The following is a 15231-nucleotide window of genomic DNA, read 5'->3' as shown; positions in this document are numbered from 1 at the left end:
ACAAGACCTATAAGTGCTTACTTATTTTCAGCCACAGTATAGGCTTATCACTTACCTTCAATAAGATACAAATAGCACAGGCCATGCCTACAGCACCAGTTCCAACAATGGTGATCTTACTCTGGGAGACTTTATCTTCTTCAATTAGATTCTCAATAAGCTGCTCCTTGACAGTTGACATTTTGAGAACCTGATAGGGATAATGCAATTTCAGTGAAATCAAAGTCCCTGAATTAATCACTCTCATACCTACCGATGTACTAACCACACTGAACATCTAAGTAACTACCTCTTGAGTTTTCAGAATTTTGGAGCCAGGAGCAGGGGGAAGCCAAAGAAAAGGATTCCTGGTCGAGGGGTGGAACACGGACCAGTCTATCTATCCGTATTAGGGATTGGGGAACCAACAGGTTTTTAAAGGTTCTCCCTGCCCCCAGCCACCATTTTCGCTCCAGTCCCAGTCACTCACAAACGCTTAGCGTGGCGCAACAGCCTGAATGTGCAACGTACGGCCGTTAGGCTGCTTTTTAAAGTTACACCAGTTAAAAAAAGACGGCAAAGTCCGCTGAGGTGTGAAGCACAGCAACAGTTACTCCCTGAACCGTTCCGCAAGCACACTCCCACGCATGGCTCTCCTCCGTCAGCACGCAAGCTCCGCCCCCGGCCAGCCCGGGCGCAGGCGCATTGGCTCAGGCTTGTCCTCTGGCCCGAGGGCGTTCCGCGACACCTGTGGTTATGTTCTCTTAATACCGGTAGGTGGTATTCTAGACGGTCTTGAGTGTGCAAGAGAGGGATGTTGCTGTGTTGTTTCATTTCCTTCAGCCGGCCTAGGCTTCGGACTGATTTTAGGGCGAAGCTTTTTGGAGGCCAGACTACCACGTGGAGGGCAAGGGGCCAGGCTCGAAGTCGTCGTGGGAAAGAACTCTCCTGGGAGCGCCCCATAATCTCCAGTGGACCAGCCAAAACCAGCATCCTGAGGACAGTGCTTCCAAATCTGAATTGATAGTAACTAGTGGAGGCGAGATTGAAGATGGGCAGCTATCTTGGGACATTATGTGGCAGAGCTCAAGGCCTGAACCGACCTGACTTACCTCTCTATGAGAGGGCATGCTGAAGGGACCTGGGCCCCGAGGACGAAAAGGAATTTAAGGAAAGAGCAGACTTGGGAATGATCAGCCTGAGTTTCAGAAACAAACTTTTCAATGCACTTACATGCCCTTGTCCGAGCATTTATTTGCAGGAATTTAAAAAATTATGATTAAGTTCTATAACTTCAGGACTGAGTGGTGAAATAAAGTTTGAATTTCTCTTGAGAGAACAGAGGGTAGTAATGAAAAGGAAAGGCCATGTCTAGTTTTCTAAGGGTGATTTTAATTTATGCCAAGGATTTATTTATAACTCACAGAAGGGGACACAACCTCCTCTGTCATCTTTTGTCATCACTTGCATTTGAATCCTTTTCAGAATCTAAAGGATAATCTATTTTCTGTATCAAAGCCTGTAGTTTGTTTTTAATGTGAGTTAGATCATGCAGTGAGGCTGCTTAAAACCCTTCAATGGCTTTCCATTACACTTAACCAGTTTTTACCACAACCTAAGAGACATTCAAGACTTGGCCACCTTCTGTCCCTCCAACTTCATCTCAAGACACTCACCACACTTCCCTCCAGCTTTTGGACAGCTTTTTCCCGTTCCATATATCTGGAAAGTTCTTCCCCAGCCCCTCTCAAAGTTGATTCCTCATTTTCAGTTTTGAACATAAATGGCACTTCCTCTAGCTTTCCTTGACTAATGTCTCAACTACCATCAGCTCCCTACATCACTCGTGTTTCTCTTATGGCGCTTTTCACAACCTACTACCAGCCCCAAGCAAGGGGTTCACAGGAGTGGCAGTGACTGTTGGTCCTGTACTACCACTTGCTTGTGTGCTTCCTTCCACAGCAGCTCCTGGCCCTTGTACCTCATTTACCACAGGACTGTGAGCGAGACACAGCTGACCTGGATGACCTCCAGATTCAAGCTCTACAGCTGCCTCAGGCCGAAAGAGGGGTCATTTTAGTAGTGACCAAACTCCTGCTCTAGGTGAAAAGAGGCTCTTCATTCATACCTGCCCAAGGCATATGTTCTGAACGTCCCCTTTGCTTCCTCCATTAACTGGCAACTTGTGTGAGATGAGCCTAAGTCCTACTTAATCCACTTCCCAAGGTTATTAAGACTAAAATGAGATACAACAGTAAAAATAATCAGGGCTCCTAGCAGAGTTGGCCTACCCTTGCCTGGCGCAGGAAGGTGCAAGGTGAACATGGAACACATAATGTACCAGAAAGTAAGGAAGCTTTGTAAGATTAAATCTGAAAATTCATGAAAGATTAGTTTAATAAATCTGTTAAGCATTTTTTGTCACGTTGATACTGGCTAATTTATTGTATGAAATAATACGAAGTAAGGGTAAATACTTTTTTTTTTAAAGACTGAAGATGTATCAAAGTCTACAAAAGGCTATGGGAATAATTGCACATTTCTTTGGGGGGTAATTAAAAAGTTCTTAGATAGTGGTAATAGCTGCACAGCTATGTGAGTCCACAGAATTGTACACTTTAAAAGGGTGAATTTTGTGCTGTGTAAATTATATCTCAAGGCTGTTGTTTTTGTCAAAGCCTATATGAAAGCAAATCCTATTATAACAGCTAATTGTCAAGCCTATGTAGGTTAGTCTTGTCCTTCTACATTTGAGACACATTAAAAAACAAAACAAAACATAATTCTTTCCCTTATCTAGCTCTCAAGAAGGAAACTTTGGAAAAAAAAATCCTGGAGGAGTGATGACCATAAAGTTGTTCTAGTTAACCTCTATAAGTATGGTTTTTAGGCCTGGAGAAGGTCAGTTATAGAAATATTTTAAGGGAAATCTAAAGAAAATTTTTGTTTTTCTTTTAAAGAAAATTTTTGAGTAGACAACCACCAGGACTATTTGGTTTAAAATTGTTAAGTACCATTATGTTACTGCCTCCAGAGAGTAAAGGTTCTTAAAAATTTCTGTCCCCCTGTAGTGGCAAAGTACCACTGCTTATGTTCAGTTGGCAAATAATGTTTTTTACATTCATGTATAGAATGTTACCTGTGTGAACTGTAGGGTACAAGTTATGATCAGCACTAATCAAGTTAACTTGATTATAGTGAGATTATTATTGAGATTGATTACAATGGAAATGGTAACAAAACAGCTAGTCAATCTAGTCACACCCTTAATATATTAATTCTTATTAAAGTCTGGTCATTAGAAACAGTACCCCTTAAAAAATCATCATAGTGTTGCCCAAGAATAACCTAATGGCTTCCATTAATGTAATTAACAAATAACAGCTTTATCACTTTGTATCTTAATGAATTAGCAGAGTAGTCACTGTTCAAGGTTTATTTATTGTTTTAGTTGGTATAACAAATACTTGGCTGCATTATTTATGTTGATTTTTCTTTTTTACATTACATGGCAATGTATACTATTCTGATACCTATAGTACATAAAATAAGATTCTTTAGAACAGTTATGCACAAGACATGCAATGCTGGATTTATAATCAATCCCAGAATGTGATTAATTGGAGAAAAAAAAGTTGGACTAGGCATCTTGGCTAAAGGAACCAGAAGTCATATAACACAGAGTTAAATACACATCTGGTTTGAAGGGCAACTGCAGCATCTGCGACACCGTCAGTGGTACCTCTTGAGGAAGTAGAACTATTTTACACGAACCAATTTAGGACAACACAAGATAAGTGCCGTGCAGCATCAGGATACAGCTGCAGGGTTTTATGAACCATTCCTATTGCTAATGTTAGGAAATTGATGTTTTTCCTAAGCTGTCTTAACATTACTGCTTTAGTCACAGATCAGATATAAAGGACAATATGCACAACCTCCAACTAAAATCCTATTGTAGCCTAGACAGTGAAGCGGTATGATATTAGACTTTAGAACTGCAGCTCTTTCTGGATCCCCCAAAGTGTATCTGCACTCTTCTTCAAACAGGCCTGTTCCTCAGGAGTCAGAGTCACTTTCACAACATCTGAGATTCCATTCTGTCCCAAGATGCAAGGAACACTAAGGAAGACATCCTCTTTTATTCCATAGAAACCCTGAGGACGAAATGAAAAATATTTTACGTTTTTTCTATGCATTCTGGGATCTCCCAAGAATTTCATTCTTTTCAGTTATGAAGCTTACTTAATACAACTTGATAAGTAGAAATTCCTTTCCAGAATTTCAGTTAGAATGTAATGAACAGTGTAAAAGAAAGTCATTAACATAGCAGCAAGATTTCCATTCTAAAAGAAAATCTAAATTATTGCCATTATCCATCGTACTTTGCAATTTATTTTTGGCTGCCCCGCGAGACTTGTGGGACGTTAGTTCCCCAACCAGGGATCAAACCTGGGCCCTCAGCAGTGAGAGCACGGAGTCCCAGCCACTGGACTGCCAGGGAATTCCCCGTTTTTATTGTATAACGTTTTGGTAACTCTAACACGAGTGTGATTTCTGTTTTTCCCAAAGGAAAAAATTTGTTTTATAGCCTTCCACCCATCTCAACAAAATTGAGTAGAGTCTTTCAGTCAACAAGTTATCAAGTATCTATGTGCTCAACACAGTATTGGTGGACATTAATCCTAAAGCTCAACCATGTCTTTTCAGAAAAGAAAGTTGCAGGTGCATTAACTTATTTCACTTAACTCAATGATTGAGGACTTAACATTAATTGCTTTCTCAGAAGTTTTTTTTTCTTTTAAAGAACAGGAAGTAATGGCATTCAAGTAAAACCTATTACTGCATAGACCTACCTTAATCATGGTGGAAATCGGATGCACCCGCCTAAGATTCTTCATTATACTTTCTGCCAAATCTGCCACCGATAGTCCAATGGCCCAGGATGTGTAGCCTTTCAGTTTGATCACCTCATAAGCACTGAAGGGGAGGGAAGTGTAGGGAAGGACAGGGAAGGGTAGGGAAAAGTAGGGTGGGAGGAACAAAGAAAAAGCTTTCACTGAACATATGCTTTATAATAAATCATTTTTATAGTAAATAATACTACATAAATATAGTAAAGTTGCATTATATACCTAAGTGTAACCTTTGCACATGTATGCCAGCATATTATGTATGGGTATGTTCACAACAGTATTGCCGGTAATAGCAAAAACCTGGCAACATGCCCAATGCTCTCCAAAAGGAGAATGGATAAGCTGTGGTATACTCATACAATGGAATATCACATAGCTGTGAAAACAAATAACTATAGCCACATGCAACAAAATGGATGATTCTTATAAATGCAATACTGAATTTAAAAATGCAAATCCAAGATTACATATAGCATGCTTGACTTGGGATTATCTCAAGAGTGTGTATGTGGGGGGAGGAGTACACAGGGATCAGTGGGAGGAGCACAGAATTCACTCGTTTCCAAGCACCAGCAGACTACCGACTCCAACTCAACAAACGCTACAGTTAGTTGACAGCCACTGTCAACACTTCTTGGGTTGGATGATGGGTTAACAGGTTTTAACTAAACAAATACAAATAAGAGGGCCTTGCCTACACCCATCGTGGCTCATTCTCCAATACCATAAACTTGAGATCCACACATGGCTACCTTATTTAAAGTAGATAATGCCACTAAGTTGCAAGTTTCCCTATTTGAATAATTTCTGACAGTTAATAATTATTTTCATTTTTTTGTACCATTATGAATATATACCTTGCTTAAAACTTTATAATCATCTGAATAAATAAGAAGCTAGCTGTGTTTCTACTCAGAGACTATTATAAGTTTTCATTAATTAATTAATTAATTTATTTATTGCTGCGTTGGGTCTTCGTTGCTGCGCACGGGCTTTCTCTAGTTGAGGCAAGCGGGGGCTACTCTTCATTGCAGTGCTCGGGCTTCTCATTGCAGTGGCTTCTCTTGTTAAGAGCACGGGCTCTAGGCCCGCGGGCTTCAGTAGTTGTGGCATGCAGGCTCAGTAGTTGTGGCTCACGGGCTCTAGAGCACAGGCTCAGTAGTTGTGGTGCACAGGCTTAGTTGCTCTGCAGAATGTGGGATCTTCCCAGACCAGGGCTCGAACCCTGTGTCCCCTGCGTTGGCAGGTGGATTCTTAACCACTGTACCACCAGGGAAGTCCCTATATAAGATTTAAAAATTCTTATTCCTAACTAAATGAATCACATGCTTTTGAAGACTGAATCTCAAATAGGGTAGACTTAATCTAACTTGATTTATCTTAGTTTACATTACAAATACAGAAAAGATTTATCATACTGTAAATTGATAATTATGGCAAATAAAGATAGACTGTAGCATTAATGTCTGCGGTTTTTATTACTTTTCTGTTTATTTTTACAAATGTTCATTAACAACTAGAAATGAATAACTGTAAAGATGAGGGAAAGGCTCATAGATGTATAAAGCCAGAGATTCAGCATCTGTCTTCAGAGCCCTTCAATAGTTGCGTCAATCTGCATTTACACCAAGGCTTCCTTGACTGTCCCAGCTGTACGTGGTCTTTCTCTCCTCTAACTGTTGATTGGCAAGTCAGAATGCACTACTGCCTAGAATATCTCTTTGTGGCCTAAACTGCCATTTTAATATTTGACCACGTTATAATGTCTGCGATTTTTAATTCCTTTACCTGTTTTATATTATAAGCTTTAACAAAGGTTTAGAAAACAAGTTTTCTGACAGAGTAACCAAATGCAAATGCTATTATCTTTTTTTTTTTTTTTTGGCCACGCCATACGGCTTGCAGGATCTTAGTTCCCCAACCACGGATTGAACCCACGTCTGCAGCAGTGAAAGTGCAGGGTCCTAACCACTGGACCTCCAGGGAATTCCCCAAACTTTTAATCTTTTAAATAAAAATAATAAGTTTCAACCTTCTGTGTTACAAATTATGAGATCTATTACCTGTCAACCACCTGTTTGTGAATTGCTTTCCAATGTTCCTTATCTGCATCAGTGCCTAATTCGGGGTGCAGATTCTTCAGGGAGACACCAGCAACATTCACTCCACTCCATACAGGCACTAAAAGCAATAGAACAGAATTTATTTATTCCCATGCACCAGCCAGCAGACTAGTAATTCTGACCCATTCTTCTAAAATTGTCTTTTCTTATCTAAGGAGGATTATCTCCTTTTGGTAGGTGGTCAAGACTACCAGTACTCTAACTTTTAGATTTTCATTGATTAGATTATGTAAAGCTAAGAATTTTCACTATATTCGAATCTGTTTTCCTAACTTATTGAGATATTATGAGATCATAAGAGGAATTTTCTTGGCATAAGGAACTGAGAACTCTGCACAAATTATAACATCTCTCAACTGTGATAATAATAGATTTCTTTCTCATACACGCCACTTGGCTTGGCTTACCTTTTCAGGAACAAGCAGTTTGAGTCCAAATAGCTGTGATATTAAATGAGGTACCCTAAGCACTATCTTATTTAATATGTCCATCATAATAAATAAATTTCATTCCCCATCCCTTACACCAAAAAATGTCATACAAAATGGCTTAAATCTTAGCAATTCTTAGCATACAATTATACCAAAAGATAAGATTTCTGGAAACCATCTGCCCTAACGAATGGATATCTGATTTAGGCTCTGATTTAGTAACGATACTCCTGTCAATTTTTTTTACACAATTTCTTGAAAACAATAAGAGAAAATAAGTTCTGCTTACCACTAGAGTCTCCATGCTCCCCAAGGATCCATCCATGACAGCTTAATGGGTGAACTCCCAGCCTTTCCCCCATGAGGTAACGGAACCGGGCTGAATCCAAGTTGCAACCGCTTCCAATAACACGGTTTTTGGGAAAGCCGCTTATCTTCCAAGCCACATAGGTCAAGATATCCACTGTGAAGAAAATATTTAGGCACAGATACTACGTGAATCATTAGATAAGGACTGACTACTCAGGATACATGGCTCTGTATAGATCTTGATATTGATCATGACCAATCAATATTTTTGTTAATATTTTTAAGCCTCTATACTGTGTACAATATAGCAAATACATTAAGTATTCAAGAAGTGTAGTTTAATGAAAATAAGTTGTGCATCAATAACACATTATTGGGACTTCGTGGGTGGTGCAGTAGTTGAGAATCGGCCTGCCAGTGCAGGGGACACGGGTTCAAGCCCTGGTCCTGGAAGATCCCACATGCCGCAGAACAACGAAGCCCGTGTGCCACAACTACTAAGCCGGCGCTCTAGAGCCCACGAGTCACAACTACTGAGCCTGCAAGCCACAACTACTGAAGCCCGTGCACCTAGAGCCCATGCTCCACAACAAGAAGCCACCGCAATGAGAAGCCTGTGCACCGCAATGAAGAGTAGCCCCGGCTCGCCTCAACTAGAGAAAGCCCGTGCACAGCAACGAAGACCCAACGCAGCCAAAAATAAATAATTTTAAAACATAAATAACACATTATTCATAAACTTATTCCTTATCCAAGATCTTCTTAGGCAAGTAACAAATTTTAAAGTGCAGACTACATTAATGGCATTGTATCCCTTTTAACGTTTTAAACTTAACTATTTCACAAAAACACAAACTCACTCCCAGGAGGAAAATGAAAAATATGAGAAGTAAATATATATACAGATTATGATATATATTGATACTATCAGTTTTACTCTAGCTCATCTATTTTTATGCCATTAAAAGTCTCACCTGGATTGGAAACAACAAGCAACTTGCAGTGTGGGCTGTATTTTACAATATTAGGAACGATGAATTTAAAGATGTTCACATTACGCTGGACCAAATTAAGACGGCTTTCTCCCTCTTGCTGACGTGCCCCAGCTGTGATAATAACCAGCCTGGAGTTTGCTGTCACACTATAGTCTAGACAAAAGAGAAACAATAACCAGATTAAGGCCTTTAAGAAAACTCCAGCAAGTTTGTTCCATTAACTTTTTTAATGGACAGTTTTATCAGTGTTTTGCATATGTGGCATATAAATGCCCAGACTCCTCCTTTTTGGAGTTTTATCACTGTGGCCACTTACATGGAGGAAGAATACATCAACACCTTCCTTGTATTCTGGTTTTAGTTATGTGGTTGGCTTTATATAACTATGATTGGGGGGAGCTGAAAGAAATAAAATTTATTTCATACTCATATCAAGTGAGACACATCCCCCAACTTTTTGCCACCTGAGGTCAATGCTCACACTCTTCCATACTCCTATTTCTACTTAACTACTTAATTGTGGTCATACCAGCTCAGGGATAGGCTCTTTTTTTTTTTTTTTTTTTAAGCAGGGGCAACTGTACACTTATCAAGCATGTCTTGCTTCTAGATACCCTATGGCACAGGGTGGTTAACCCTGGGTTGAAGATAATGAAGGGAGTCACCTATCAGATAAATGGTCAATGATTTTCATGTGTCAAAACAGACTCTATTAGGGCCTATGTCCGTTTCCTGGCTGGTAATTGTAAGGTGTGATAGGGTTAAGCCAAGAATATCTGCTGAACAGACTCATTTACCCTAGTCTCAACCTTGTGTTAGTGTATGAAAGGAAGCAGTGGAAGTAAGTATATATTTAAATATTTGAAGCAATGTGGTAAAATATGGACCTACGAAGCTTTGCTAATTACATTCTAATTCAGATGCTTTCCACATCGTGGACGAACTGGATTTCCATTTAAAACCATCTGCTGGAAATTCAAACATTGGTATCCATAGGTACCAATGCAAAATTGTTCAAAGGCTCTCTTATCCTGTATAAAAAAGAAATCTTTGAAGAGCTAGGATTCTCAAGCCTGATAAAGAATTAAGTCTAGCAGAGAGTGTAATACAAACATGTTAAAATCAACCTTTGCCAGAGACGATTTTTGGTGTTCTAAGGAAAAGGCTGCCATGTTGGAGATCCATCATCTCTCCCTTCAGTTTGTCTTCTATGACATCAACAAGAGCAAGTTCATCTGCCAAGTCCTAAAAGACAAAAAATGTTCAGTTTAATGGAAAATTGCTATTTCCAAACTTTTAGAAGGGCATGCAAAATTTCTATATTTCTGGAGTAGGAGAGTTCAGCTCCTTTATTAACTATTATCAGGACATACCTCAAAGTAGAGGCAGGCCTCCGTTTAAGAGCTGACTCCCAGATGACCTATACATAGGAAAAAGCACCGACCCTCTCTCCAATCGTCTCTCCTCATTGGAGCAACCTCTGCAGGAGGTCCACCACTACTGTACAGAAGCAGAACACTGGATTGGCAGTGACTAACAACCAATTATATAAAACTGCTCTATTTAGTCTCTCAAATTCAGTTTTACACATTGATTTTAGGTTGTTAGCCATTAAATAGATGACATTGATTAGTATTAAGACTTTAAAAAGTGATATTCTGGATCGTTCCCTGGTTACATGTTTTCCACATACTAACCAACACTAACAGTTTTATTACATAAAGACAGATTTGTGCATTACAAAATGTTGGTGAAAAATATCCTTTCAGGGGCTTCCCTGGTGGCGCAGTGGTTGAGAATCTGCCTGCTAATGCAGGGGACACGGGTTCGAGCCCTGGTCTGGGAGGATCCCACATGCCGCGGAGCAACTGGGCCCGTGAGCCACAACTACTGAGCCTGCGCGTCTGGAGCCTGTGCTCCGCAACAAGAGAGGCCGCGACAGTGAGAGGCCCGCGCACCACAATGAAGAGTGGCCCCCACTCGCCACAACTAGAGAAAGCCCTCACGCAGAAACGAAGACCCAACACAGCCAAAAATAAATTAATTCATTAATAAACTCCTACCCCCAACATCTTCTTATAAAAAAAAAAAATCCTTTCAGATGAACCTTTAAAAGTTCGTAGGTGCATCTCAGACAAGGAGCGCCAGCAACAGCTTTAATACAAATGGAATGAGGACTAAAACCAAAGAGGTATACTAGCCGAGCTGCAGATCTGCCCCTAATCATCTACAGTATAATGAGTGGTCTGGCAGTTACTCTTAGCCACACCTGAGTTGGGGGCAACACAGGTGTTTCATAGGCGTGGGAAAAATAAATGACATCAATTTCTGAACCAATGGGGAAAGAATAAGAGTTGGTATACTATGTGGTCTAAGAACATATAGAGCAAGCTGTGTAGTTACAAGACCTTTGCATAGCTCATTTCTGCCTTCAGTCCCTTCTCATTTCAATCCTTTTCTGTTCAGAATCCAGAATTCATCATTTCACTCTCTTATTAGGAACTCCAAACCTGAACTTAAAATGAATTAATTTATGTATTTTTGGCTGTGTTGGGTTTTCGTTGCTGCGTGCACACTTCCTTTAGTTGCGGCGAAGGGGGGCTACTCTTCATTGTGGTGTGCGTGCTTCTCACTGTGGTGTCTTCCCTTGTTGTGGAGCACGGGCTCTAGAGAGCAGGCTCAACACTTGTGGCACACGGGCTTAGTTGCTCCGTGGCATGTGGGATCTTCCCGGAGCAGGGCTCAAACCCGTGTCCCCTGCATTGGCAGGCGGATTCTTAACCACTGTGCCACCAGGGAAGTCCCCAAAAGTACTTTTTATTCATTCACAAGTTCTCTTTTTCTAATTAAATTTTAGCTCCATAATTGGTACCAAAACTGCTATCCAAGGAGGGGGCAGAGGGGATTAACATGGGTGGAAGACTTCCCACATTCAGTTTAATTTTTACCACGTATATATATCAATTTCAATTCCAAAATTACTTTTAAATAATTTTAGCTTGTTTAAAGGCATGGACTCTACTTTTTCATTTGTAGGCAACTAACGCAGGTTAATAAAGCACAGTGAATTTAAGAAACTGGGTCTCCAGCCTAAAAACCTTTAATTTTTGCAGTTTAGATACTCTTGGTATAGCATCATGTTTTACAAGTTTGTTTCACATAAAGTTCTTTGAATGAGTGCATGAACCTAAATATCTGTATATACAATGTGATAATGCAATTCTTGGAGAGTGAGTGGAGGATGGATGGAGTCAAGGTATCCTTGGCTTCCAGAGTGATAGGCTCTCACTTACCTTCATTAAGATACTGATGGCACAGGCCATGCCAACAGCACCAACACCAACCACTGTAATCTTATTCTGGGGGGCATGTTCTTCCTTAAGAAGATTCTGAATCAGCTGATCCTTGAGAGTTGCCATATTGGACTTAGAACCGAAAGGAATCTATAAGGGGAAAAACATGCACTGTCACTGCATCCTCTTTAAATTAACGCTTATTAACCAAAAGGTGTTCTGAAAAAGTTTCTTTTGCTTCCTTTAGGGGTAGCTGCCACTAAAAATCACAAGAGATGACTAAAAAGGGGGAGGGAAAAAACTTAAAGACAGACAAAGGAGAATTGAAAGGCCTAATGCCAAGATCTGGTCTGACTAGGATCTTGGTGTAAACGTCCTCACCTTGGCGTGGAAAAAAAATATTGACGTTTGGGTGTAAGTATAGCCTCCTGACGGCTCACTCATCTTGACTTGTTAACTCCAAGTGGAGCTGGCCTTTCCTCAAACAAGATCACTGTGAGCCGCCCGCCCAACTCTATTCCCGTCACCAGGACTCCTGCCAAGCGTTGAGTAAAGGGCCTTTGACGGCCTCACCGCGTTGCCCACCGCCAAGGTGAGCTCTGCTCATGCGCAATCCCTCGTTTTCTTCTTCCTCACCCCAACCCCCGCCCCCGAAGAAGCGGCGGAGCCCGCGGATTTTACGCCCCGCCCAGACCCGGAAGATTAGCAGCTACCCCTCCCCCACCCACCTATCCATTCAGTAACCCTAAGCGCAAGCGCATTTCAGAGTGCTAGTGGCCGCCGGCTACGGAGACGTGGGCCCTAGACCAGACAGCACAGCGGATGCTTGCGAGACCCCGCCCGTGAGCGGACGTGACCAGAAACTATGCTGCTCTCTGGGTCAGAGTGAGCTCCGAATCAGACTTTAGACTAAACTAGCGCTCCTATGCACACACGAACAACGTCAAGCCCGGCTGGCAGCCTCCCCGGCCTGGCGCGCTGCCAGAGCCAGATTTTAAATCGTGATATTAGGAACCCGGGACTGTTAACCAACCCACAGGGAGGCACCTCGTGTGGCTTCCGCCGTGATCCTCGTTGCAAAGGCGTGAGGCCCGGTATGAGGAAATTTTGTTACTACAGGAAGCTGCAGAGGCCTGAAGCCTGGAGCCCTAAAGTTAACAGATACTTGGTGGAACCCTCGATTTCCACAGCCGGGGACGGGGGCTTCAGCTCCGCTAATCCAAACCTGCACTGCATTCACTGGAGAGATTGTCGTAGATTGCATCCCGAAAGCACCACGTCTAATCTTGACGCTGCCCCAAAGGGCAAAAATATCCGAGATGAATTCCAGGCAGGCAGCCCAGAGTCACCAAGCTGGAATCGAGTCTCTCCTTACAAATCACTGCTATTTCTAGACAGCCTTGTAAGGTTTCTCGCAGCCTGACAGGGGGAAGGGAGTTCTTTCAGCGGACATCTGGTTTCACCAAAACCTCAGCTCTGGGCTGGAGCGCTCCCTTCAATGTGGGGATACGGGTGCGGGTGAAGCCCTGAAGAAAGAGGGTCTACGCCCCAACTCTGCCACCCACTCACTGTGACCTTAGAGATGCCCCAACCAGTCTTAGGTTCCCTCCTTTGTGAAAAGGAGGGGAAGGTACCGGATGATCCTCCTCTCATTACATTGTCTGAGAGGCGGGAGAGCTGGTACCCTTTCGGCTTCAAATTTGCATGCACCATATCTAGCATAGCGCCCTATAACATCGTTAGCTTGTTAACACATGTAACTTGCGCAAAGAGCGACCTTTAATCTGCAGGCAGCGGCTGCCCCCAAGGAGCCCACCTCTCGAGAGTCCGAGGGTTAAAATACAACCCGAGCGGCAACCAGCGCCTTTCCGGCTTCCAGGAAGCCGCCCAAGACTGCTGAGGCTTTTTCAGTTCCATGGACTCCCGGAACCCGACTTCGAGTTCTGTGCTGTTTGCTCGTTTCGAGCCCGGAGGTATGCCCTCACCCCCACCCTTCAGACCTGTAGTCTCCGGGTCCTTCTGCATCCACCCAGGCCTTCGACCTCAGATTAGGCGCGGCCACCTCCTTGGTTCCCCAGCCCGGCCAGAGGCCACTGTGCCCACTTAGAGCCAAAGCAGGGTGCGGCCGGGCCCAGAGCCCATTTGTGGCATGAGCCACCGCCCAGGTCTCAGGACTTTGCCTCTGGGAAGCAGAGCTCATCCCTCCCGTGAGCAGGCAGCGCGGGGCCAGCTTAGCCCGAAGCAGTCGCTCTCCCCCTCGGGCGCAGTGCGCGCAGGGCCCGATCATACCGGGAGTACACGTCGGGCGGTCGGGCGGGCGGGCGTCGGCGGCAAGTGGCGCTGGACCCGGAGTTGGCGGCAGCTGCTCGGGTACTCCGACTCGAGAGCGGGAGGGGCCTTAAATAGAACCGCGAGGCTGACGTCAGGGGGGAGCCGGGCGGACGTGCGGGAACCCACGTGTGGGTTGGGCTGGAGGCGGGCTCCGGGCGGGGCGGTAGAGAAGCCCCGGCTGCGCGCGCGCATCCTGAAGACCCGCAGGCTGACCGACCCATGTGCGCCGAGACATCTAAAGGGCTGTCCAGAGCTACGCTACCTCCGCACAAAAGTCCGGGCCAGAGTCATCAGCCGGGGTCATAGCCGACCTTCAATTTCCTCTTCCATAAATTGTGAAAGTTACTCTCAAGGAAGGCTCGATCTGAATTTTTGCCGCTGTTGCCCAGTGCCCAGAGCAGCTCCTACCACGTCATAGACACTCGACAAATATTGGTTGAAAGAAAGAAAATGCCTAGCGCACCGTCAGTCTGCTTACCTAAGTCGAGCGATTTACAAAACTTGACCCCGCTTGTCCCCCTACTGCTAAACCTTCCAAGTCCCACAGTTCAAAAGTAAAGCCTCAGCCTCTCTGGTCGGCACTCCCTACTGCCCCATCGGCCCAGCACCTTGTGTCCCAGCCACGCCTAAGAACAGTCTGGGTTTTTTTTTGTTTTTTTGTTTTTAGCATATCACATTAATTTTACCTCCAGGCCTTTGCTCACGCTGGTTCCCGGCCGGCCTTCCTCCTCCACCTCTTCCAGCTCTACCCATCTTCTGCTACTCCCCCCACTCCCCCCCCACATACACTTACACAGTCGGTATCTCCCTCCTCTCTGCTTCCACCACCCAAGTCTATACATCCTTCAAACCTG

The 15231-nt window shown here is 43.3% G+C and overlaps 1 protein-coding gene and 1 pseudogene across 1 annotated transcript; both read right to left on the bottom strand.

Moving 5' to 3' along the window:
• The window catches only part of LOC114886572, a 59137-nt pseudogene extending 58956 nt beyond the window's left edge, over nucleotides 1–181 (bottom strand).
• Nucleotides 182–3400: 3219 nt separating this feature from the next.
• On the bottom strand, nucleotides 3401–14569 carry LOC114886569 (L-lactate dehydrogenase A chain). The gene is made up of 8 exons (XM_029207185.1): nucleotides 14336–14569; nucleotides 12047–12196; nucleotides 9881–9998; nucleotides 8733–8906; nucleotides 7739–7912; nucleotides 6959–7076; nucleotides 4836–4959; nucleotides 3401–4136 (listed from the first exon to the last, which is right to left on the bottom strand). Exons 1-8 carry the CDS (start codon nucleotides 14567–14569, stop codon nucleotides 3972–3974), a joined length of 1257 nt encoding a protein of 418 aa, XP_029063018.1. The 3' UTR covers nucleotides 3401–3971.
• Between the last annotated feature and the right edge of the window lie 662 nt (nucleotides 14570–15231).

The sequence above is a fragment of the Monodon monoceros genome, unplaced genomic scaffold (genome assembly GCF_005190385.1).
Source record: "Monodon monoceros isolate NGI ecotype Baffin Bay Population unplaced genomic scaffold, NGI_Narwhal_1 Super_Scaffold_7, whole genome shotgun sequence".
NCBI classification, from domain to species: Eukaryota; Metazoa; Chordata; class Mammalia; order Artiodactyla; family Monodontidae; genus Monodon; species Monodon monoceros.
Note: the sequence above shows the minus strand (reverse complement) of the source record. Positions and strands in the feature narration are given on the sequence as shown.